General features: G+C 42.7%; 1 protein-coding gene across 2 annotated transcripts in view; it reads left to right on the forward strand.

Moving 5' to 3' along the window:
* FBXW8 (F-box and WD repeat domain containing 8) overlaps positions 1-24,709 on the forward strand; it is a 100,867-nt gene that overhangs the window by 56,190 nt on the left and 19,968 nt on the right. For both annotated transcript variants that reach the window (XM_016149488.2, XM_016149492.2), the window contains exons 6-7: positions 5,323-5,519; positions 8,377-8,583. In XM_016149488.2, the coding sequence (XP_016004974.1) occupies positions 5,323-5,519; positions 8,377-8,583 (404 nt within the window). The remainder of the gene's footprint in view (positions 1-5,322; positions 5,520-8,376; positions 8,584-24,709) is intronic.

Consider the following 24,709-nt stretch of genomic DNA (forward strand, 5'->3'; position numbering starts at 1 on the left):
TCTCTTGTTTTACTTTGTGATAGCAGGCAGGATAGATGTCACCTTTCAGGGTGTCTCCTTGCTCTCACATCGCTCCCCAGCCCCTCTAGAGGTGGGCATGTTCATGGCACTTGAATCAATCTGTTGGCTTCAGCGTGTTGCACAAGGATGGGGGAGGCTGATTCATGGACTGGGATGAGCCACCTGAGCCTCCGTTGTGTGCTGGGAATAGAAGACTTAGCGGTGGTGGGAGAGAGAAAGCTCATTCGTGCAGAGAGAAGCAGAGACAGGATGAGTGGTGCGCACAAGAGGCATCGACAGCTAACTGCCTTGGTTCTGATGTTTTCCTAGTTCCTGGTTCTGATCCCTTATAATCTCGAGCTGTACTTCCTGCCCTTGGGTTCCAGGAAATAGCCCCGTTCCTTTTCACTTTCCTTTTGTATTTAAGGCAGTTTCAGTGGATTTTTCTTTCTTAAAAACTGAATGTTCCCTTGCTAAAACATAAGACGGGCATTCAGCAAGCCTTTATCGATGTCAGCCACGTTTCCTACTCTGAATTCACTACCTTACGGTATGTAGCGGAGAAAAGGCCCAGTCCCGCCGCTCTGTAAGTCTGCATTGCTGTGTCTGCAGTTTAAAGCTTGGCCTTTCAAATGAATTTATGTCAGAGTTTTAAAATCATCACTTACTTGAAAAGTGAATTTATTTGACCCTGGTAGGCACTGACTACTTCTTCCTTAACGTCATGCAGTGGACGTGGACCTGGATCAGCTTGAAGCGTTGGGAAATTAGCTGCTCCTTTTTGGAATCTTAAAACATTGTGACAATGTGACAAAAAAGTTAACTTATCTATTGTCTTATTGTGCTTTGTGTATATCTGTTATGTGTTATTAAAATGTTTAGGTTTCTCGTCAGTGTGAATTTTATAAGAGATCGTGTCTGTTTTACACGCCCTCGCGTGAGGTGCTTGGGTGATGTCCGAGTGGTGTGATGTGCTTGGGTGCTCCCTGAAGTCCAAGACTTTTTTGCCTTATTTTGTCTTGTTCACTGTGGCGCCCAGAACAGTGGCTGGCCCAGAGCAGGGGCTCAGTGAATACTTGTTGAATGTTTTGCTGCACCTGATTTCTTTTTGGCGAAACATTGGTTAACGTGGATGATAATCTGCTCTAATATAAAACATTCTTATAATTCAAGAATTGACTGTTCTGAGTCCCTGTAATTTTGATAGTGTGAAAGTAGCCTTGATATAACGATGTTAACTAATAAATTTGCCTTTTATAAAATTAGCTTTCACTCAAACATTCCTTCCTGTTAGGTGCTGTGTCTATTCCTCATGTTTTTTTGGGGGGTCAGGTATCCAATAATATAGTTGCAAACTGAAATTGCAAATCTTACAAGAGCTGCAGAATTTTATAATGTTAAAAGTGATATTGCAAGAGCACTAGAAGTGGTAATTACATGGGTAAATATAAATGGCTTTTTTTTCCCCTTATTTAAGTCTCTTTAAAAGATAATTGCCTGCTCATGCAAAAATAATAACAATGTATGTTGAGTTTATAACATGTAAAAATAAAAAGTATGACAACAATAGCACAAAGCCTGGGAGGGAGGAAATGGAACTATCCTGCTCCGATGTTTTTCCATTGTAGGAGAGGTGGTATGATATCGCTTGTGAGTAGATTGGTAAGTTACATATGTATGTTAAAATCCTAAAGCAACCGCTAAAATAACACAACAAAGAGTTTTGGCTGATAAGCCAACAAAGGAATTAAAATGGAATAAGCACATACAATTAATCCAAGTACTCAATCCTAAAGAAGATGGAAAAAAGGGGAAGCAGGAGCAAATGACAAATGGTACAAATAGAAAACAAATGGAAAAATGGCAGATTAAACCCATTCTTCCCAATGATCACATTAAAGATAACAGTCTAAACGCTTCGATTAAAAGCAAGATCAGCTACATCCCGTCTACAAGAAACCCACATTGAATATAAAGACACATGGCAAAGTGAAAAGATGGAAAATATATACCATGTTAACACTAAGCAAAAGAAAGCTAGAATGGCTATGTTACTATCAGGCAACGTAGATTTCAGAGCAAAGAACATAAGCGGGGACGAAGACATTCCATGATAATAAAGGGTCAATTAATTCATCAAGAGGACGTAACAATCCTACGTGTTTATGCACTTTAAAGTTATCTCGGAGGACTTTGCAGATGGCAGTGGCACCGTTGGGGAGTGAGGGTCTGACCAGGTCATGCACTTAACATTTGAAGCAGGGGAAGCTGACAAAGGTGACGACACGCAGGCATTCAGACGAGGAGGGCGCGACCATTAAGTTGTTGGAACCCCGGAATGTATTTTCCAAGAAGACCCTTCTTAGGGTAGCTGTGTGAAATTCCACCGCGTGGTGAAGGGTATTTTATCGCGTACAATTCTGTTGGGAAAACGATGCCAACAAAACCAATACTTGATTAATAATGAAAAATGTGTTTATAGATAAACTCCATGTGTGCTTAGAGTGAGCTGTGGTTGAATAACTTCCACACTTGGCAGAACGCAGGGTGAGTTTACGTCAGTTACTCATCGATCTCATAGTTATTTTATGCTCTTGTAAATGCAGCTGCTCAGCCTGCACTTTTCTAGCTAGATTCCAGCCCAGCCTCATCACGTACCAAGTAGCCCTGGACAGTTTAACCACTTGGAGTTTCTGTCTCTTCTCTTTTGCGAAACGAGGAAAAGGTTGTATCTTCTTCCCAAGATGGAAGTGAGCACTCACGGGGAGGTGGCAGATGAGAGTGTCTGAGTGTTGGAAAGCTCTATGCAAATCGCAGTTTTTATTTCTCATTACTGTTGATTGTGATGTCGCCAAACAAATGCAGTGCAGAAGTATTGGGAAGAGGCCCATCTTGGGATGTACCTGTCCCCTATGTTACTGTGTCAAGCCGTTGGCATTTTCTGCAGCATGTCTGTTTCTTCCAAGTCAGAATGGAAAGAATTTGCCAAAATATTTGCTGACGAGTGTGTTATGGAACGTTTTCTTCTGAGATATGTTTATCCCCCAAGTGTATCATAATTTTTGATATTATGTACTTGAGATATTGAGTACCCTGTGTTTTAAGTCTGAAGCAACATTTAACTTGAAGAAAGCTCTGCTTTTGTTTTTAATCACCAACTTAGCCTACTGACAGTTCAAGAGTCTTGCGAAGCAGCCCAAATGTATTATTTTCTTCTGACTATATTTATTTAGTGCTGAAGGATACTTTATAGTAAGATCCTAAGTTCAAAGCATTTATTGTTTAAAGACAAAGTACAAAGCAAGAAAAAGGATGGGAAGATAGATTGCAAAGAGAAGAAAAATGAAAAGCTTTATCTGTTTTAGGTAATAGGAAGTCATAGAACTAGGACTGGATATATGGATGAGCAATTGGGAGGAAATTAGTGCTATTAATAGCTTAAATATGCATTAGAACACAACGGGAACTATAGAATACATAAAAATGTATCAGAGGTCTGTCTCCAGCATTTTATGTTTTATCTCCTTCAATTTGCCCAGTGGTCCTGTATGGTAGGTCATGTTATCTTCAGTTTTACAGTTGTGGAAACTGGCTCACTGTAAGTAGCTTGCCCAAGGCCTTCAGCTAGCAAGCGCTGGAGGTGGATTCGAACTCAGAGAAACAGCCACTGACTGTTATCTCCACAAATTATTTCTCAGTGAATTTTGAAAATTAAAGTCTCTTGAAATTGGATCTGAACATTATCCAGCATGTGCAGAAAGTAATTATTTTCTTAGGCAAATCTTTGAGGTAAAGAAGTAGCTTAGTGGATAGGAATGGTAAAAAGAAATTACTTGGTGAGAAAAAAAGAATAAATGGCATTCCAAATACGGGGAAGTAGAAAATCGTAATTACTGTGGACCACGGGTTCGCAAACCTAAGCATTTGCTCAAATTGACTGAGAATTTGCATTTCTAACAAGCCCCCAGGTGATGCTGATGCTCCTGGTTCTGGGACCATATCTGGAGGTTACTGCTGTAGACAATTCGAGCAAGGTAGAGACATGTCCAGTGTGTATGAAGGGAATTCACATGGGTGGCAGCATTCAAGGTGCTGAGGAGAAGGCCGTATAGTAAAATCGGAGTTTTTAACAAGTGTGGGATAGTCAAGCTCATGTTTTACAACAACACATAATAGAGCACCACGACCAACTGGAGCTCGAAGAGGGTGGTGGAAGGGAAGGATGTACAGTACTTATAAAAACCACTTAGCAGGTAGGTTAATGGCTGCTTTCAGGTGTGGCTAGCATGTAGAACAGCAAGCAGCGCCTGGCCTAGAACAGGTGCTCCACGATTATTAGTTGCATAAATGAGTTAGACAAGTAGAATGACTTACCTCCATATGTTAAAACTAATCAGCAATCTGCATATGTACTCCCATTCTTCTTAGATCGCTCTCATAAAACATTTTTTTTCAATTTATCTTTTTAGTAAAGGTAATTTTTGGAAAACATTTCAGAATATACAAGGAGATATGTAGTAAATTTCCCTCCTACTCGTGTTTCTGTCCTGTAGTTTCTTTCTTTAGAGGCTCATCACTGTTAACAGTTTCTTGTGTAGCCTTCTAGGTTATTCTGCTTATGTGCACACGTGCACGTGTGTGCACGTGCATGTAAATTTTTTTAAGTATAAAAGTAGTGTAGCATACTATACCATTGTATTGTCCTTTACCTTTTTCATTTCACAACATATTTTGATCATATCACATAGCTTATTTATAAGGCTGTTTCCTCTTTTAATGGCTCATTTTATTTAAATTCCAAACTAGGTGGCATTAAGTAGCTCTATATTGATGGACTATAGATAACTTCCAATCTTTTGACATAATTAAGAACATTTGTAATTTGGTAAATATTATCAAATTGCCTCCAAAATGGGTGAATTTGTTTACATTCCTACCAGCAATTTAAGAAAAAGCTTACTTCCCCATATTCTCAACAAATGTTTTATAAATTTATCTTGATCAATTCGATTGTTATTGTATTAGTTTTTATTTGTATTTTTCTAATTGTGAGTGAAGTTTTACATTGTTTTCTTATATTTATGTCCGTTGTATTTCTTTTTCTGTACACAGCATGCCCATGTTCTTTGCTCATTTTTCAGTGGCTTTTTTTTTTTTCTTGAATCTTAGAAGCCTTTTATATATTATAGAAATTGGGCCTTTGTTATATGTGGTACAAATATATTTTTTAACATTTTATCATTCATCTTTTCTTTATATTGAACAATTGTTATTTTATAATTGTGCATTTTAAGTGAATAAAAAAAATTTTTTTCTACATAGGATTTCTTAATATTTGGGATCTAAGGACTGGAAAGGACCCTATTCATCGCTTTGAGCACGATGCAAGAATACAGGCGCTAGCCCTCAGCCAGGACGACGCGACCGTTGCCACAGCTTCTGCTTTCGATGTCGTAATGTTGCACCCCAACGAGGAGGGGTATTGGCAGATAGCTGCAGAATTCGAAGTTCAGAAACTGGTGAGCTTTTAGTCTGGTCATCTTATTTCTTGTTCTTAGAACCTCTGGATCTAACATAAACAAATAGTAATGACACTGGCAGCTCCCATCACTCAGGGAAAAATCTCACTACAGCCTTTTGAAAGAGGTGCTGTTATTTCCCTATTTACCAAGAAGCCGATAGAAACTTAGAGCAGTTTGTGGACCTGCTCCAGCCTCAGAGCTAAGAAGCTGTGATTCAAACCCCAGGGCCGGCTTCAGGGTTTCTTGTTGTCGCGGCCCTCAGCCTCTTTCGCATCACCTGGACATTCACCCCTGGAAACCCTGGGTCAGCTTCCAGCCTAATCTCTAAGTGAAAATGAGTTCAGTGGTACCATCCCAGCCCGTATGGGAAGGGAGGCTTCCATCCTAAACTTTCTCCCTCCTGAGATTGTCTCACCTGGAATTAAGAGTGGCTCTTGAGTGAAAGTAGATTTAAGTCAGTGTTATTGGGGCAGCCATGTCCCAGGATGTCGTGTGAGGCTGAGCCAGCCTGAAGAGTTCTTCACATAGAGCTTGCTTCTGAGTTCCGTTGTACGTGAGCTTCTGCATTTGTATGGTGGGGGATGGCTTGGTGGTAAGAAGGAAGCGCTCAACCTGTCTTTGCCGAATTTGGATGTAATTTAAACAAACTTGATTTTGGCACTCTGGGGACAGTGAACAGAAACGCCAACCTTGAATAGTGAATTGATAGCCCGACCTGGAACAAATCCTGTCTCCCTCCCTTTTCCCGCTGGTGGAAGTTTTGTTAGGCTTGAATAACGAGAAAGCCGCGGTGTCTCTGCTTCACCTCCGTAAGCTTCTCGTCTCTTTAATGACCAGATTTCTGAAGTTTGGGCTTAGTGTTCCCCCGAAAACTGCCTGGGGCTCTTATCGCACTTGGATTTTATTAGAAAAATGTGAAAGTATCATATTTGTTTGTTTTCAAAACTACCATAGGTCTTATCATCTGGTCCCTGACTAAAGAACACTGTAGACCAGCAATAATTACACGAATTCAGACAGTCACTTAAGATGCGAGTCCCTCTATAAAATGTAAATCCTGCCTTGGCAATCGGGGCATCCTGGCACAGGCTGGAAGCTTTTTGAAGTCATTTCATAGCTCCCAGCAAATGGCACGGCCACCGTCCATCCGAGCTTCTTGGTCTGTCCAAAATCCAACATTAAGATGAAATTAAATGGCAAGACTGAAGATGTCAGTTTTAGGAAAATAAATGATTTTTTAGAGTAGAGAGAGGGAGCAAGCAACTGTTGCCAGAGGCATGTATTGTAACACGTCTTCTGTATGATTTCTCCCCCTGGGTGGGGGGTTGCCACAGAATACACTGTCATAAGAAAGGACACCGCCCGGCCTGTAGAGCTGGGCCATTTTTGTCTTCCCCAGGTAGGCTCCCCGAATCGCATTGGCAGTGTTCCCCTGTCTTAACATTAGCCTAGAATATCCGTCCCTCGTGGTGGGCCCTCGGCTCCTGCTGTTTGGCCCAAGGATTAGCAGAGTCACCCAGACGCTTCCTCTCTGTCTCGGGCTCCTCTGGACAGTCCTCAGCGTTCAGGCTTTTGAACTCCTGTAGTTATTGTCAGGGCAGTGCTGTCTCTTTACCTTGCGGATTTTCATAATCACACAGCATGACCCATCTTCCGCTTTTGTACTCAGAATGTACTCAAAGAGGTGAAACCTGCACTTGGGAGAAATATGCCACTTAGAGATCTAGAAAAGCAAATTATTCTTGAAGGAAGCTCATGGGATGAGAGAACGTGGTAGCGATATTGCTGTCCGGGATCCATGGTGGTGAAAAAATGCTGTTGGCGGTGGCCTTTCTACCGGTGATGACACTGAAACCAGGGGAGAGCAGATAACTCAGATACTTGTAACCTTCTGGCAGCAGTTTTGGTATTTACACAAATGTTAAAATGTGGTTTTTCCTGAGCAACTGAGCAAATTTTATTTATTCAGTTCCCGGTAAAAAAATTTCTTTGAATAGTTATTATACTCTCATGGTTCAGAATTTGAAAGACTCAGGAAGGTGCACGGTGAGAAATTTCGCTTCCACCCCACCCCACGCCCCGCTTCCCCTGCAGAGGCAGCCATCAAGCCAAGTACATCACAGCACAGGCTTCCACTGCCCTGTCCTCACCCGTCAGCACACTGCGAATCCTGTACCTTGCTTTCCTGCTTTTCCTCCAGATTTTCCTTAGAGACGGTCCCGGTTGTATCAGTTCATAAAGAATGTCGTCATGCTTTTTTCTCTGACTGCATAGTATTCCAACACACAGATATACTGTCAGTTATCTAATTAGAGTGCTTAGTAATGCATGTTTAGGTATCTCCAGTTTTTAGCTATGACAGAATGGTGCTACAGCAAATAACCTTGTACAGTCGTTTTGCATAAATTTGAGTTTGTAAGTAAATTCCTAGAAGTGACTCGCTAGGCCAGAGCACATGTGCGTTTGACGTGCTAAGCATTGCCAGATTTCCTGCTATAGAAACTGGACCAGATTACATCCTGCAAAACAGTGGGGTCCACGCATGTGGTTGCCCCCTTCACTTCCAGCCCCGTGTCTTAGCAGACTCTTTATTGATATGACAGGTGAAAATGGTATCTCGGTGGATTTTTTCTTTGTATTTCTCTTATTAGGAGTGTATTGTGTTTCTTTTACAATTAGCATCTTTTCATTTATGCGAGAACTGTGTTTCATTTACTGTCCTCTTTACCTGTCTTTTCCTGTGGGGTTGCTGGTCTTCTCCTTGATGTGTAGGAGGAACTTTATGTTTTTTGACCAAGTCAGGATGAATTGTAGTTGGGACCTGAAGGACTAAACAACTCTTATCCTTTACCAGGTTGACTACCTTGAAATAGTTCCAGATACTGGAAGGTACCCTGTGGCGGTAGCCACTGCTGGAGATCTGGTCTACCTGCTAAAGGCTGACGACTCTGCCAGAACCCTTCATTACGTCTATGGCCAGCCTGTCACCTGTCTGGATGTCTCAGCCAACCAGGCTGCTTTTGGAGTGAAGAGTCTGGGATGGGTGTACGAAGGAAATAAGGTACAGAAATAGTAAGGTGTACAATTAACAAAAAAGAATCAATTTTTATTTTTTAAAGGGCAGTTACAAAATTAAAGCTCTCTGATACATTTTTAAAGATGTATTCAGGAAATACATAATTTAGCATGGTAAAAAAATTCAAGCACTTCTAAAGGGTATAAAATGAAAAGTAATTGTTTCCTTTCTCCTCTTTTTCCCCAGCCCCACTCCACAGAAGAAACTATTCATAGTGTTTAGGTCTCCATCTAGAAAATTTTAATAGGGACATTTATACACTAAAAAAACATATCGCTGTAGAAATGAGATCATAGTGTACTTACTGTTCTATACTCAGCATTTTCATTCAGTAATATACCTTGGAGAGCATTCCATGTCACTGTGTACTAAGCTCCCCCTTCCTAGGATCCAACATGTGCTTGCAAGCCCTAGTGTGTGTAACCAGTCCCCCCACTGGTAGGCATTTAGATTGCTTTCACTGTTTGGGCTGCTGTAGACCATGCTGCAATGTGTGTTGCAACTTGCCAAAGTCTTTGTGCAGAATATCTCTGGGAGAAATTCCTAGTAGTTATGTTGCTTGGTCAGAGGTTACGCATATATTGATGGACATTGCCAAACTGCCCTTCAAAATTTACATTCTCACCAACAGTCCATAATAGTGCTTCTGATACTCATAGAGCCAGACACGTTATTAATTGAAATTCTTCGCACGATGACTAAATTTGTCACTACCTAGCATTTTACTACCCTGACTGTCAGCCAAGTACGTAGTCTTGTCTGAGAGCTGATTTGTGGAACTCTCTCATCCAGGGAAATCAGGGGAGGGAGGGATAAAGTTTTGTTTTCCCTTCAGTTTGCCTGCTTTTGACCCCAGGGGCTAGCAGTGGTGTAATTAATGGGAAGAAACGTCTCTGAGCCAGCATCTGCTCCGACCACATGCTGCTCCTAAGGATGAGGCCCTCCTCCGCATGGCAGTGCCGTGGGCTGGAGGAGAGCCAGGCTCTGGACACACACGCCCCGTCCCAGCCCTACTGCTGAACCCTCTTCATACCTCAGTTGTCTCAGTTGTAAAAGGGGTTCGTAGCGCTACTTGCTTTGTAGAATTGTAAGATGAAAACGTGTATGCAGAGCTTTAAGCCTAATGCCTGACATGTAGGAGTTAACGATCACTGTGTGCCTCCCCTCGTTTCTACCACTCAGAGCTCGGTTCTGGCCTCCGGTTATGACTTTTACATTGTGTTTCCCATAATGTGTATGGTTACCTGAAGGTCAAATCTCATTTGTCTAGGCGGTCACTGGTTTTACAACCTAGTAAATACTCAAAGAGTTGAAGCATCCTGGATGCCAATTATATATTCTTCATTCAGGAAGTTAGAGAAAGCAGTGGGAAATACTTGTGGCTTACAGTAGTCTCACCGTGAGAAGGGACTCCCTTTGTGCTCGAGATGGCCTGCTTTGTTGGAGCATATTCAGTATATGTGAGCTGAAAAGTCCGTGGTGATATAACTCCTGTGTTTTGTCTTCCGGGGAAACGGGGGAAGAGGACAGCAGTTGGTTTCCTAAGGCAGTTTCCTTCCTCGGGCTTTGAAAAAACTTCTTTTCCTGTCCCTGGTGAGCTCATTTGTTGAGAGAAGAAAGACTGTGCGTTTGCTTTCTAATTTTTCATCCATTATGCTTTCGGGTTCGAGTTATCTCATTTATTTCTCAATTTCTCAGTGTAGTGAAGTAGTAGGTATATTTAATTCTAGCCTGGTTTAAATTTTTCATATTCTCAATAAATTTTTCATCTGGCAGTTCCTATTTCTCTTTGACTTGTCTGAGTAGATTTATTTCTATACAATCGTATGTTTTGATACAATCGTAGTATATATATTTGAGAAATCAGTTAAAGGGATAGTTCACTGCAAAATTAGACTGAGAGCATCCTTTAGATATCGATGTAAATAGGCACTTTTTTGGATGCCTCTGAAAATTTCCAACCTAATTAAAGGCATTAATTGTAAGAATCAGCAATTAATACCTTAATTTTATGAAAATTCACTTTTTGAAAGTTTATAGTCCCTCAAGAAACTTGTTACTGGTATTTTTCCATTGATATTTTAAAATTAAGAGTGGAAGTAAATTTGCTACAAGAATGTGTTTAAGTATCTATTTGAAATTTGACAGTAGCATTTAGTCATCCAAATATTTTGTGACTACAACACCAAACCTTCAAATACTTTGTGGGGGTGGGCAGCTGGTTGTTGTTAGTAGTGCTGGTAATAACGTTGCATTGAGATAGTTCTTCAGCATGAACACCACCCACTCGAACGTGAGGGAAGCCAGACTTTATCTATGAAACTTCCCGTATTTTTGCAGAGGCAGGACTTGCCATCTGATTGTGTTTCATGGATTTTCTGCTTCCCCAGAAAAACCTGCATTTTTAAGAAATTTAATTGTCATGTCACATTTCTGCGTGAGTTACACCATGTCATCCTGTTATCCTGTAAGGTAATGTCATAACTCCCACGTGATCTCACGTGCAGCGCTCAGCGTCACTTGGCTTGTGGATGCCGCGCGTTGGCTCTGTCTGCGCCTCGGCCTGGCAGCGTGTGTCCCAGCACGTTTTATTAGGTCGGTGTGAGACTGTTAGCGGCAGAGTTTGCCTGGAGCTACGTACGCATGGGGGTTTGTGTCTGTGCCTCTGGCCTGTATAACTCGGAATCAGATGAAGGCTTTATGAGAACAGAGAGTTTGGTTTGTCTTTGTTTGTACCTGATACAAAACTGGGGTTTAGCTATAGTCCATTATGGATTAACGGTGATAAAAAGCAGAGAGTGAAGTTCAAATGTTGATACAGAATACATTTTAGTCAGGAACTGAAATTTCTCTAACCTGTAGTGTTCCAGAGGTGTTAGTTTTGTTTACTTGGAGAATATCCTTGCACCATTTGATGATTGCATTAGCATTTATGGGCACCACAGCTGTCTGAGCATCAAATAATAATGGTTCCAGTTCATCCATTCCTATATCGAGTTAGCCAGCCCATCGTGTGTTCATCACAGACCGTTACAGAGCACCAGTTGTGTTGCTGGCATTGGAGTGTAAAGCGGCATTATAACAGATTTCAGCAAACTGGTTCTTGTCAAGGGTCCTAGCTCTGCGAATAAACAGTTTTCTAAGGAAATGAAACCAAGTAATGTAGTGAAATGTATCTATTTAACCTAAGAAAAGGCTTGTGAATGCAGCTCTTGTGGGAAGGATCAGAGAGGTAGTGCTCCGGTATATCTTCGTTTGCTTACGGCTCAGGGATTCCCAGAATTTGGAATGTCAGACAGAGGTCAGACTAGGGGCCACCCTTGGAGTGGCCAACATTTTCTTTGACCAACTAAAGTCATAGAAAAAAGTGGCTATTATCTATTTCCACTCTTTGTTGAAAGATCAGATCTTTAAACATATTTTACGTGTGTGTGTGTGTGTGTGTGTGCGCGTGTGTGTGTGTTTTGACTAGGTAATGCAGTCACCTCATTTAGAAACCAAAAGAGGGGAGAAGGGTATGCAGTGGGAGACCCCTTCTCACTCCTTTCTGCCTGCCGCCCAGTTTCTTCTCCTGGAGCCAAATCAATGTTGTCAGTTAATTGTGCATTCTTCCAGAGATATTTTATGCATATGTAAGTAAATTACCTGTACATATTATGTGGGTAATCCTCCCATACATATAAAAAAGATAAATGGCAAAATACTACATTATTGTTCTGCACCTTGCTTTTTCCTGCAGCCGAATTTCTTGAGGATCATTTCATCATTTTTATGACATAATACAGAACTTCCAGGTGTTTCTTTGATGTGTTTTTGTTTTGGGTTTCTTTTGTTTTTGTTTTTTGTTTTTGTTTTTTGGCTCTTTTTTATGACATTATGATGTTGCAGCTTGTGGATTACACCTTCATTCAGCTAGTCTCCTATTGATGAATGTTAGATTGTGTGTGGTCTTGTGCTGATGTGAACAACACTTGGTCCACATGAGTGTGTTTGTGGGGTTAGTTCCTCAAAGTAGACCTTCTGGGTCAAAGGGGTATCTGTGCCTTTATAATTTTGATAACTATCATCCTCTATAGATGCTGTCCCTTGGAAAGTGGCAGATGGCTGTGTATTCCATTCCTTTAGCAGTTCTTTGACATCTTTTCTCTCACCAGCTTTACAGAAGGATCACAACAAATGAGGCCAGAAGGAACATACAGAGATCTGTCTGGTGCTGCTCCTCGTTAAATATTTTTGTAGCTCTCTGATTTTAGGATGGATGCCTATTCATTTAGAATCACATGGCTTTACCTAGAACCAGCATAGTGGCAGCTGACAGCCCACTCAGGTCACCGTGAGGGTGGAGAGAGCCGCACCATGCCCTGGTATGTGACCCTTCTCGGCGTATTTGGTATTGTTTGAGGGAGAGTCCGTGGTTCTGTTGAGATGGTAAGCTGACCTGCCTCTTTCTGTAAAATGAGGAGGGTTGGACATATGACCTTTGGCCTTCTGTCCAGCCTCTTGTGTTCCTCGAATTTTTAATAAAGTGATTAGGTGGTTTAAACTTTTTTCTTTACCTGTGGAGTTGTGCTGTTCCACCATTGGAGGCTGCTAGGTAGCTGAGGGCTTCTACAGTTGGTTGAGGGAACCCATTGCTCTACTGTTTCTTTCCTAAGGACATCTCATAAGGGCCATGCTTATGGCCGGCAGAACTGATCAGGCTGGAAATTGGTACTTTCTCATCAGTTCCTAGCTCACTGGGCAAGGGGTATGTGGCGAGAAGGGCCGCTCAAAGGTCTTTTACTTTGAGGTGCAATTGTTGTCGCATTTGATTGTAAAAGAACCGGTGCTGTTGCACTTACTCTGGCCTCATCTCTTCACCACACTGCAGTGCAAAAAAGCAGAGTCAGCTCTGTTAACATAGCCCTTTGCGCCCAGACATTCCTTTGGGATTTGTCTCTGTACCTCCCGAATCTGTCAAAATTACTTCCACCCACGAAAACATAACTTACGATACCGTATTGTCTTTATTAATTCTTTTGCTCCCTGAATTAAATTTTGCTCTCAGAGGTGGAGGGTGAGGAGATAGAATTGCCTCACTTAAGAGCATTACGTTGACCACGAGGCTCATGCCTCATAAAGGAAGAGAGAGACCCACTTAGGGCTCTTAGCATCATTCTGTATATTTGGACACATTTCCTAATTTAGTTCCGAAGTGCTTGGCATTCAGCGGCAGGTCGTATTAAGCAGCGCGCGGTGTGCATCCTAATCAGGGCGATATGAGTGAAGTAATCTTGAAGGCTGGGCCGTGTTTGACAAGGACGCTGGCTTGGCGCTGCTGCCTCAGCTTACATCACGCTGGAAAATAATGGCTAATGTCTCTTATGATAATCATTCCCTTCACACGGACGTGAAAGGACTCTGGATTGGTTGCTCGCACTCGTCACGAGTTGAAATATCTGTCTGGGAGAGCCTTCGGAATCAGAGACACGGCGCTCGCGGATCCCGACCACACTCCCCTGCGCCTGCCTCCGAGTATGCAGTGTGTCTTGTCTTTTGTTCAAGGTTTCATTCCAGAGAAGAATTAAAAACTTAGTCTTTTTGAAGCAGGATGAGTAATTTAAAATTGAAAGTTCACAATGTAAACATCTCATTTCCTTTTTGCTTTCACCTTAAACCTTTACAATGTTTTATTTTTACTTTCTTCTTGGAGTCATTTAGGAAAACAGTTCTTGGAGACCAGTTTTCTGGGTTATTGAGTAATGCTACCAGAGGGGCCCATTTTTGTTGCCGAGGTTACTGTCATTGTTAACGACGACTGAGCACATACTGTGTGCTGGATTTCTGACTGGCACTGGAAACCTAGAGATGATTTAAATGTGACATCTGCCTCAGGGCTTACAGCCTTGTGGTCCTTAATAGCAACTTAGCGATGTCAACATATTTTTCTCCACACCGAGATGGATGAGAGGTCATAGGGAGACCTTCATAGTGAAGTTGCTGAATCCCAGAGTGATGAACAGTTATACAAATAAGTAGGGGAGGATTGAACATTCAAATGCGTTTTGTGCATATTTTAATATGAAAATGTTATCAGTCGTGATAAAATTGTTAGTGTGATTATATAATATGTTAGATTCTCCTTACATGGTGGGAGAACCCTCACGGAGCCCTTGGTTTCTCAAGATAGAGCAAGAACTCTCTCACTTGGAGACTTTGAGGACCTAACAACCTCTGATCTTCTGTCCAGTGATGATGTTGATTCTGCAAAAAGTATTTCTTGGACAGCTGCTGCTGCTGCTGCTTATGGAAGCTTAGAGTGATTCAGGGTCTCCAGCGATCTTGGCCCACTCCCGTGAGGGAGCGATAAACTCACAGAAAGTAAACATAGGGAAAAGTGTTTTCCGCCAAGTTAGGGTAGTGGTAGAACCACTGGGGATTGAGTAAAGGGTTTGGAGTCAGGCGAACCTTAGGCAGGTTACTTACGTGCCTCGGGTTCCCCGTTTGGAAACAGGATAATACCTGGGAAAGGTAGGTCATGCGCTTTTGCACATGGCTGTGCTCAGTACTTGTTAGATACTGAGCACCAGTACCTCCCCATCCCCATCAGCTCTGGGGTCAGGTTGGAGTTCATCAGGAAAGCCTTAGGCAAGAGCACAGTCCAGGCAGAGGCAACAGACCTGGAGGAGAGGTTTCCAGGGGGGCCAGGAACCAGCATTGAGGTGACCCAGGCCTGCCAGGGCACAGGTAGTATGGGCTACTGTGGGAACTGTGCTGAAGTACTGATAGCAGTCTGTGGTCCCTCAACAGATTCATTTTCCAGAGAATAGCTTTTGAAAAAATGCATTTAGGATAGAAAGGGACAGGTCAATTTAGCCTCTTGCAGAACTAATGCAGTAAGTTAATGTGAACGCTGAGTCACTTTGAGATGCGAAGGCTTGGTGAAGAGGGCTGGCTCCACGTCTTAAATGTCTCGTCTTCACTCACACTTGCATAGTTTTTGTATACCAGTGACATTTGTATCTTTTTCTAATTTTCAAAAGCATTGACCAGCGTTCTCGAAGCTCTGAGCAAGCTTACAAGAACATTAGTACACTGAAGAATATGCTGATCATTGCTATTTTTGTCTGTCTTTTGAATTAAGCTTAGACTTTTATTTAGGGCCTAATTTTTCTAATGGCTCTCCTGATTATTTATGTGGCATTTCCGACCTCGTTTACCATTTCACACCCATGGGAGACTGTGAACTTGGAGTTGATCTTTACGTTTATTCAACCTTGTAGATGGGCTGGGGGTAGATATGGCTTTGGTCTGTTCCAGCCAGATGAGTCTCCTGTCCAAGCAGCAGCTAGGTTTGTTGCAAGGATTAAAACTCAGTTTGTTTTTCAGTTACCGAAGATCAAGGGAAGGGCTATTGGAAATGTTTGTCTGTAACACTGCAGAATAGGCTCTCTGAGTTCAAGTATGTATAAAATGTCCAGACAATTTAGACTGATGGTATTGGTTTGGGGAACGCAGGAGAAAGAAACACATAGAAAATGGCCTGGTGAGTTTGAATTTCAGAATATTTAAGACAGTTTAGTATTTTCAAATACACATACCTCAATGAACTAGACTACTGTAATATTACAGAGTAGAGAACTTTTGCTTTTTATTCAATACGTAAATGAATTTGATTGATTTACTCAGAGCTTCAGTCTTCCAGTCTTCCGTAAGGCACTGGTAGACAGCGGGTTTATAATTAACTTACTAGTTATTGAGCTGCAGAGGAGTTCTAATGGATGCAAAGTTACTTTTTTTTTTTTAAACATTACTCTTTTAAGCATTTTCTCAGTGTGATATTAATTTACAGGGTAAATGTGGTTTTGTAGATAAGCAAAGGAAAACTCCAGCTCAGTCCACATTTCAGTGCTCACATTCCAAATTAAGGGACCTGGGAGGGGAGATGAGGTTTACAGCATGTCAGAACGAGGCGTGGCGTTGTCTGAACTGTGCGGCTCGGAGAAAGCACTGCTGTGACCTGGGCTCCAGCCTCTGCTCACCTCTCCTGCTCCCACTTCAAACCCAGATCTCTTCAGGTCTTTCGAGGTTAGGACCTCTGGCCCAAGACCCACCTCCAGGTGCCTCTTTGCATTGTGATGGTAACTTGGGCCGTGAACTCTTATCTCACATTCACAATAAGTTTTACGATGTATATTGAAAATGACTTGGAGATAATTCTTCTCCAGCCCCCTGCCCGCACTTGCCCCTGACCTTTCCCTACCACTAGCTGGCTCCCTGGGTCCTCATAGTCCATCGCAGGTTTTGTCAGAGTGATGGCTGCGTGCCAGAGACTGTGGGGAGGCCCTGGTGCCCACCTCCTGCCTGGCCTTCAAGACCAGGGAAGTCAGGCTCCCAGCCCCACACCTCCAGAACCAGCCCTTGCGCCATCCAGGCTGGCGCGATCCAGAGAATTCTCTCTCCCCCTCCTGCGTCTCTTCGTCCTTTCAGGAAAGGTCCGTCCAGAGTCCCACTTACCAGAAGGAGCCTCACCCCCTGTTCTGGCTCTCAGTGAGCATCCCTCTTCTTTGACTCTATGCGGGATCTGTATCCCACGTTGTGATACTGTTACTGCCCAGGACTATTCTTAATGAGGTTGGCATCAGTTGGAAAGCCCAGAGTAAGTATTTAGAGCTGAGTAATGCTTTTTTAATGGCCGAAATTCAATGTTGGCTTGGGAGGCAGTGTAGGTGTAGTGTAGGGGTTCTCAGATGCCAGCAGGTATCAGAAAAATACAGCTTTCTGGACCTGTATTTCTGATTCGGCGACCCTGGGATGGACTCTGAACCAGCACGTCTGGCGAGTGCTGCCGATGCTGCTAGTCCGAGGGCCACGCTCTGAACACCTGGGGTGGAGGTTTAAAGAGCACGGGCTTGGAACCCACTCACCTGGGTTTGAATTCTGGTTCTAAAACCTCATAGCCGCGTAAGTGGTTTGACATCTCTACCCGCTTCCCCATATGTAACGTGAGTAAATTAACGATACTTCCGTTGTGGAATTGTGGGGATCGGGTGAGAGAAGCGTTATGGCAGTGTTTTGCACATAAGAGAACACTCTATTAGCCATTATTAATAACCATTTTTGCCAGAAATCAGGAATAATATGGTGGCAGACATTAATACGGGAATGAGAATAACTGGGCTCTCTGCCTAGTGTGTCCTTGGCTACTGTTGTTACCTTCGTAATTTGGGGCAAGTAATTTAAAATCACTTAAGCCCCAGTTTCTTTATGCGTAAAATATAGAAAGTAGCGTTTGTCTTCCCCTTGGTGGTTCTAAGGATCAAATGGAATGGTATTCTGAAAGGATTCGTGTGAAAGGCGGGCACATCCTAATTGTTCACAGCTAATATTTACAGTGTTCTTTATGTGCGAAGCACTGCTACGCATATCTGTGCCAGTACCGTCATGCGCCGTATGGCGCTGAAGGTCATCATGCCCTCCGGGTGTGAAGGGGAGCCCATGGGTGGACTGTTTGCCCTGTACCGAAGGCCCCCGTGTTCACTGCGATTCGTCATTCTCTTCCATCAGCTGTCGCTTGTTTCAGTCATTTGGTTTTAGCTACATTCTGCCTGTCTTCTTCTGAGCTTTTGTCTAGTCTAACTTGTGGCCAAACTAGCAGTTGCCAGGCTAGTTAATAGGAAATTGATATCCAAGCCAGTGTACTATCCTGAACCTCACGTATGATGTTAACTGAGTTTATAGGCTTACAGCTGTCTTTACAGTATAGTCATCTATCTCACTTGTAATCTTCCCATTTTTAAAATAATATCCAAATTGCTTTTAATTTTAAAGAATGCAATTCAGAGTTTGCAGCCTCAGTCTTCCAATGGAAAACAGATTTAATAGTAACTTTTTTCTCTCATGGAGACTGTGATTAGTTAATGTCGTTAATATTTGTGAAGTGCTTTGAACTCTCCATGCTCTTTATTATAACGAGGCCTGTTGGGAGCATCAAAAGAGGATGTGAGGATTTTCAGCTTTGTTACACATTTGCATAATAATTATAATCTCTTCATTGGACTAAATGTTTATATGGTGAACATTTCCTGTTCATTGTATGTACCCAGGAACCAGTTCTTTGTGGTTCTTAGTGTTAGGACAGAGGTTGTCAAAGGAGATCCCCAAAGCAAATCAGCATATTCTCTTCACCCCACAAAGCAGACCTGCCCTCCTTTATTTCCAGTACCTGTGGGTGCATGTGGGGATCATGGAGGGGAGAGAGAGAAATAGATTTGGATCGCATTTGCCTGCTTTTTCCCCAGACCATATTCTTGCTCTCTGGGTTCTTTTCAGGCTTAGGTCACAATAGGTGTTGGTTTGGCCTCGCTCCGGTCCTTTGTAGACATCTGCCCACATCACAAAGCTCCCGAGTCTGGCACAGTCTGCGGTAATTGGCAGTGCCTTCCCGGGCAGAGTCCAGTCCTGGAACAGCGGGGGTTGCAGGTGCATTGGCACTTGGTGGTGGAGAGCACACACGGGCCTTGCCTACCCAGCGCCTGGCGACACTCAGCAACACCGTCCCGTCCCTGAAATATCTTGGCCTCGTGGGCTTGTCACTCCAATTAAAACTTAAACATGAAGGCAGCCCAAGCTGCTTCTCCCTTTGTGTTGCATTTGAACGTGGACCGTGCCAGAAGCATGTCATGGAAACTGTCGAGGGGGGGTGCTTAGGGATCTGTGCTTGTCAGGGGGCCATTTCTTCAAGCTTTGCATCTTGCTCGTTGCTGCCGCTAAGTGCACCTGAGAGGCAAGTTTTTGTTTGCCAACAGAAAGTCACCTTTGGGATGGTGGTGAAAGTCATTTTCCACATGTTCACAGATATGCCTGTTACCAAGCCTCGTGCTCTGACTTATCTCTGGCAAGGACTTACAAAATAGTCTCTCTGGCTGATTGTCAAAAATTACATCATATCGGAGTAAACTGCTTTTAAATCAGACATCCATTATTCATGTATATTAACTGCTTTTTTATTTTTTTATTGGCTGTTTTCTGTATGATTTACTCTTTTCTTACTAGTTCCCCCTCCCTCCCCAATTGTCTGTCTTTCTCGTTGTTGTTGTTTTTTTTAAATCTGAGCTCATCTGTGAATTTATAGGGGCTGTTCACTTAGCTTTGTATGCGAACATCAATATGTGGACCCTGCATTTTTTGTAGTGAAGTTTTTGACCACATTTTTGTGGGTCATATTTATGTGGGGTCAGAATAGCAACTTGGGTCATTTACATGAGTAAATTCTACCCCAAGAATGGGCGGTCTTTTTCGTTTGTGTGTTTTATTTTTTTTTTAAATGAGCATTACTAGTCTGTATCAAATGAAACTGTACCTCCACTTCTGAACCAGCTAAATACATTGCTGTTGGTGGAAAGCAAATCGACTCACTGTGTTCAGTTGTATGCATGAGCATCTCTTTACTGTAAGGCCGATGTATCGTTCACCTGTAGATACAGGCAGAGCTATGTAGCATTTATTCATTCTTCCATCAGATATATGCAGAGCCCCTTTTGTGTGCCACATGCAGTACAGGTGTCCAAGGAAGCCTCTCTTCACTCCACACTGCGATGCTGGCGGGTCCCCCGTGCATCTGGCATCCTTGTGTTCGTGGTACGTCGCCCTGGATCAGGGCACTTGGCCGTTGGTAATAATAAGGACTAGATACAGTTCATTCTATTCATTTAACCCCAAATCAGCACTGTTGTTGTCGTTTATAGTCAGTATTTGTGGACTTTTATGCAGACTCACCTGAGTCTTGACTCACTATTCCTTCAGTGTCTCCCATCTTTTTTTAAATAATGATTTTCCATCTTCCAAAGCATATTCTTTAGAAGTTCCTTTAGTGCTTCAGTGAGGGTCTCCCTGCTTCAAGTGTTCTCTGTGTTTTTACCCTCATAAAAATCTTTATTTTACTGTCGTTCTAAGGTAGTTTGGCTAGTCCTTCAGAATTCCAGGTCGACAGTTATTTTCTCTCAGCCTTTCGAAGAGAGTATTGGCTGTGACTTCCATCGCCGTCAGTCTCCTTGTCATTCCTTTCTAGGACTTTCTCTTCTTTTGGCTGCTTTAAAGATCTTTTTCTTGTCTTTAATTTTCTGTGGTTTCACTCTACCTCCAGGTGTGGCGTTTTATTTTTCCTGTTTGGGATTTTTGGTGCTTCCTCCCTTTAGTTGTAGAAAATTCTCAATCATTGTCGAAATTTTCCTCTTCCTCATTTTCTCTGTTCTTTATGTCCAGGTTAGTTGTGTGTTAGGCCAGCTTGTTCTCTCCTTGGCACTATCCACAGCTCATTCATATTTTCCTCCTCTGCTCTCTGTTGCATTTTGAATAATTTCTTAAAATCTATCTTCCAATTTACAGAATTCTCTCTTGGACTCTAATTACTTAATTAACTCATCCACTGACTTTTTAATTTCTAGAAATTCTGTTTTGTTTTTCAAAGCTGCTTAATCAGTTTTCTGTTTTTGACCCATACCCTCTTTTATTCTATAAACATTCTTTATCTGATATCCTTGGAAGTCTAATTTGTCTGTTTTCTGCCTGTCACTTACGATGAGTTGTTTCTTTCTGGATTTGGAATTTTGTTTTGTCGTGAGCTCATATTTGGCTGATCTTGATTTGCAGCTCTCCTGTGGGGCCTAGGTTGAGAGAGTCTTCCTTCTGAGAAGAATCTGCCAGGAACTAGAGGGCGTGGTACCAACCTGACAGTAGTGTAAACTAATTACTGGGCTGGGGGGGTGGGGGTTGGCCTTGCAGGTTAGTATAAATTCAAACTCCGAACCTGTGTGAGGGCAGACGTGTGATTGCAACCCCTAGAGCAAACATTCTCCATCCTTAGCTGAACCAGAGGCCGACAAGTTTCTGGGTAGACTCTCTTTGCCAAAGAACAGATTTTTTTCCCCCTAATTTGCTTTTTACCGAGTGTGCATAGCTGCACAAGGGCCCCAGCTTTGTGCAGAGGTCTCAATTCTGATGTCCCACTTGGTGCTGGCTACAGCCTTTGCCTCCTGCTCCCCAGCTCTCTAGGCTCCTGACACTGGCAGGTGACCCCAGAGCACCCTGGTGTGGGAGCTCACTGTCCTTTCTGGTTTTAGTGCTCTCCGTTTTGGGCTGCTCAGAGTTGCTATGATTTCTTAGAAGTTAAACAGAATGGTTGAAGGAATGTTTGTTAATAGACTGAATCTTATGTAGCATTTTCGGTATTTGGAAAAAGGAGCGTTTTCCAGACTTCCTAGTCTGCCACATCGTCAGCAGTGGGTACAGTTTAGGAGTTCTAGAATCCGGATATTATGGAGAGAGAGATGTGGAACCTCCTATTTTGAGTAGGATGAGGTGGTTCCTTTGTACAAGCCAGCAGCAAGATTAGACATCGAGTAACGGGATGTGTTATACAAAAAAAAAGGAACATCTGAGTATTTATTGTGTCCCAGACAGCGTTAAGCTCTGAGTTTACTTGATAATGTGTACCAGTCAGTCTGTAAGCACTTTCTAAGCACCTGGCACATGAAGGGTCCTGCTGCAAGAGTGAATGATAGGAGGGTCTCTTTCTCAAGGAATCTTCCAGGCTGCGTCTAGGACAGCATTTTACAATACATGACATGGTGCTCGGTCACAGTCTCAGCTGACCTAAACTTACAGTCTGCTCTGTGACTCTCCTGCCCCTCAGTATTTGAGAACCATAGGTCTGGGACAAAGGAGGGGGAAGCTAGTGCAATTAGCTTTAAGACGGCCCCTCAGGAACACCGAGTGAAGCGTGTAGACAGCAAATACCTTCAGCACTGACAAGAGGGAAGCAGCTCGGTGTCTCAAGGGCACAAAGAGCACAAAGTAGGCTTGATAGGGCTGGACGAGCATAAGGGTTATTTGAGTCACTCTCTAGAATTTGGTTCGTTGTCATATTTTCTCCCCTTAGAAGAGCAAAAAAAGCGATGAAGCGGGTTATTAGGGATCCGAAAAGCAAGTAGGTAGACTCCATCGCCTCCAGGAATTGTATTCGCATCGTCTCCCACGGCTTTTTCACTTTGCTTCAGCCCAGCGCGTCATCCCCTAAACTTCTGCTCTGCCACTTTTCCTCTTTGCAAGATGGCACAGACAAGGTAGCTTTAATTCACAAAGCCTTTTAAAATGCTACAGACTGTAAGGAAGCCATCTGACGACCCCTCACCCCTTCGGAGAGGCAGTGCTGGGGCTCTCAGGAGGTGAGCAGCCGCTCGGGGTGATACTGTTGTCAGCGGAACGCCTTTGGCACATTCGAGTATGAGGAAGACTCACTATGTTTGTAAACTTAAAGTTTCTGTTGTCATTCAGTAGTACATGAGCAGAAGTCCGGAGCCTCGTCATAGTGATTCCTGTGTGCAAGTGCTTCCTGCTTAAATATGAGGGTGGCACAGTCCCAGATGTAGGAAGTGTTTGCAGTGCTAAATCCGGTCTGGCTGGGTGAAGGGGGAGGTCGGCCTGTCTTGAGCTCACTCCACCACAGGGACAGTCGCCATGTCTCAGCTCTTTCCTTCATGGGTTGGTTGGAAAGCAGTTCTGGGCACTCCGAATGGTCCAGGTCACACCTGGAGGGTCCAGGGCCCGCCTGTACCAGGGCAGTGGCTGATGCTTTCCAGATGTTGGGCCTGTGGCCGCCACCTCTTTCCTGACTTTACACTGCTGCCCCTGCTGCTTCCATCACCAGCTGCTAGGACATGGCCATGAGGTTGGTCTCCTCAGAGAGGTGAGTCCCTTGTATGGAGGGGTAGGACAGCTGGTGGCCGTGCACCAGCTGGCGAAGAGGTGGGCTGTTTCAGCTGGCAGCAGGCTGAGGCTGCCGCACGCCATCCACCATCCCTGTTCATTCCAGTGCCTACTGCATAGAAGATGATTAATAAATATGGTCTACTAGCTATTGAGCGAATTACGGCCTTATTTTGTCTAAAAAATGAGAAACAACCCAAATACCCATTGAAAAATTCTTTGCTGCTATTAAAAAGAACAAGATTTATCTAGAGGCACTGACAAGGAAAGAACTCTCATGTTATTTAGTAGGAAAAACAAATCGTAGCACAATAATCCCATTCAGAGAAAAGAACAGTTTTATACACACATACAGACACAAGACAGATAGATGTGTATAGAAAAAGTCCAGTACTATATATATTAAACTGTTAAAGTGGTTATTTCTGAGAGATGGATATATAAAAGTTTGCCACTTTTTATTATGTAAGTCAGTTATGTTAGATTAGCTTGGACAAAATTGAAAGTTAGGATTCTAAGACTAGGATTTATGAAAATACTTTAAGATCTCTAAAAAGAAAAAAATGGAACTTTCTGCTAAAGTTCTTTGTAAACAATACTCGCTTCCACTAGGTGCCCGCTAGATTTACCCACCCGGAAGTTAAAAAGAAAGGAAAACCACCCAGACTACACACTGCATTCTCCCAGTCTTAACATGGTTTAGTTGTTTTAGATAATTCTTAAACATCTAACGTCTATGGAAATTTGCTCCGTGGTCACTATCTAAGCTCTTTGGTAATATATACTTGGTACCTAAAAGAAAAAAATCCCCACAAACTTCTATTGATATGGTGGTCACATTAGTGCAGAGTATTTTCTCCAGGATTTTGGCTACGGGTAGTTTTCCTTCTTTCCAACATATCCATGCACCTCAGAGTGAGTCAAGTGGCCGTGGATTGAGATTCACTCACCCAACTAGGGCAATAAAGAGAAAAATTAGTCTAATGCATGGTCTTAACAAGAGGGAGAGTGTGAGCATGAATAATTAATCTCTCTAGTCTGTGGCAATCAGATAAAATGAAGTCCCATTTGCTCAACCTTATTAAAAGAGAGAGTGTGTGGGAGGGAGGGAGGAATGGTAAAGGTCGTTAAGGGACTTGTAACAGGGAAAGTACCGCCTTTGAGATGGGTAATGTGTTTTCCAGTCTCTGTGGTCTTTAACTAAACGTAATGGCGAAGGTACTCTTCTGATCGTTCTGATTCATTGAATTATTAAACATTTTAGAAAATACTTGATTCCTGACGACTTAGATGTCTTTATGATGAATTTGCAGTCTTCTTGAAGAGGGATCTCACTATTCCACTCAGAAATGACCCATCCATTTAT

Source organism: Rousettus aegyptiacus, unplaced genomic scaffold (genome assembly GCF_014176215.1).
Source record: "Rousettus aegyptiacus isolate mRouAeg1 unplaced genomic scaffold, mRouAeg1.p scaffold_m13_p_5, whole genome shotgun sequence".
In the NCBI taxonomy this organism is placed as follows: Eukaryota; Metazoa; Chordata; class Mammalia; order Chiroptera; family Pteropodidae; genus Rousettus; species Rousettus aegyptiacus.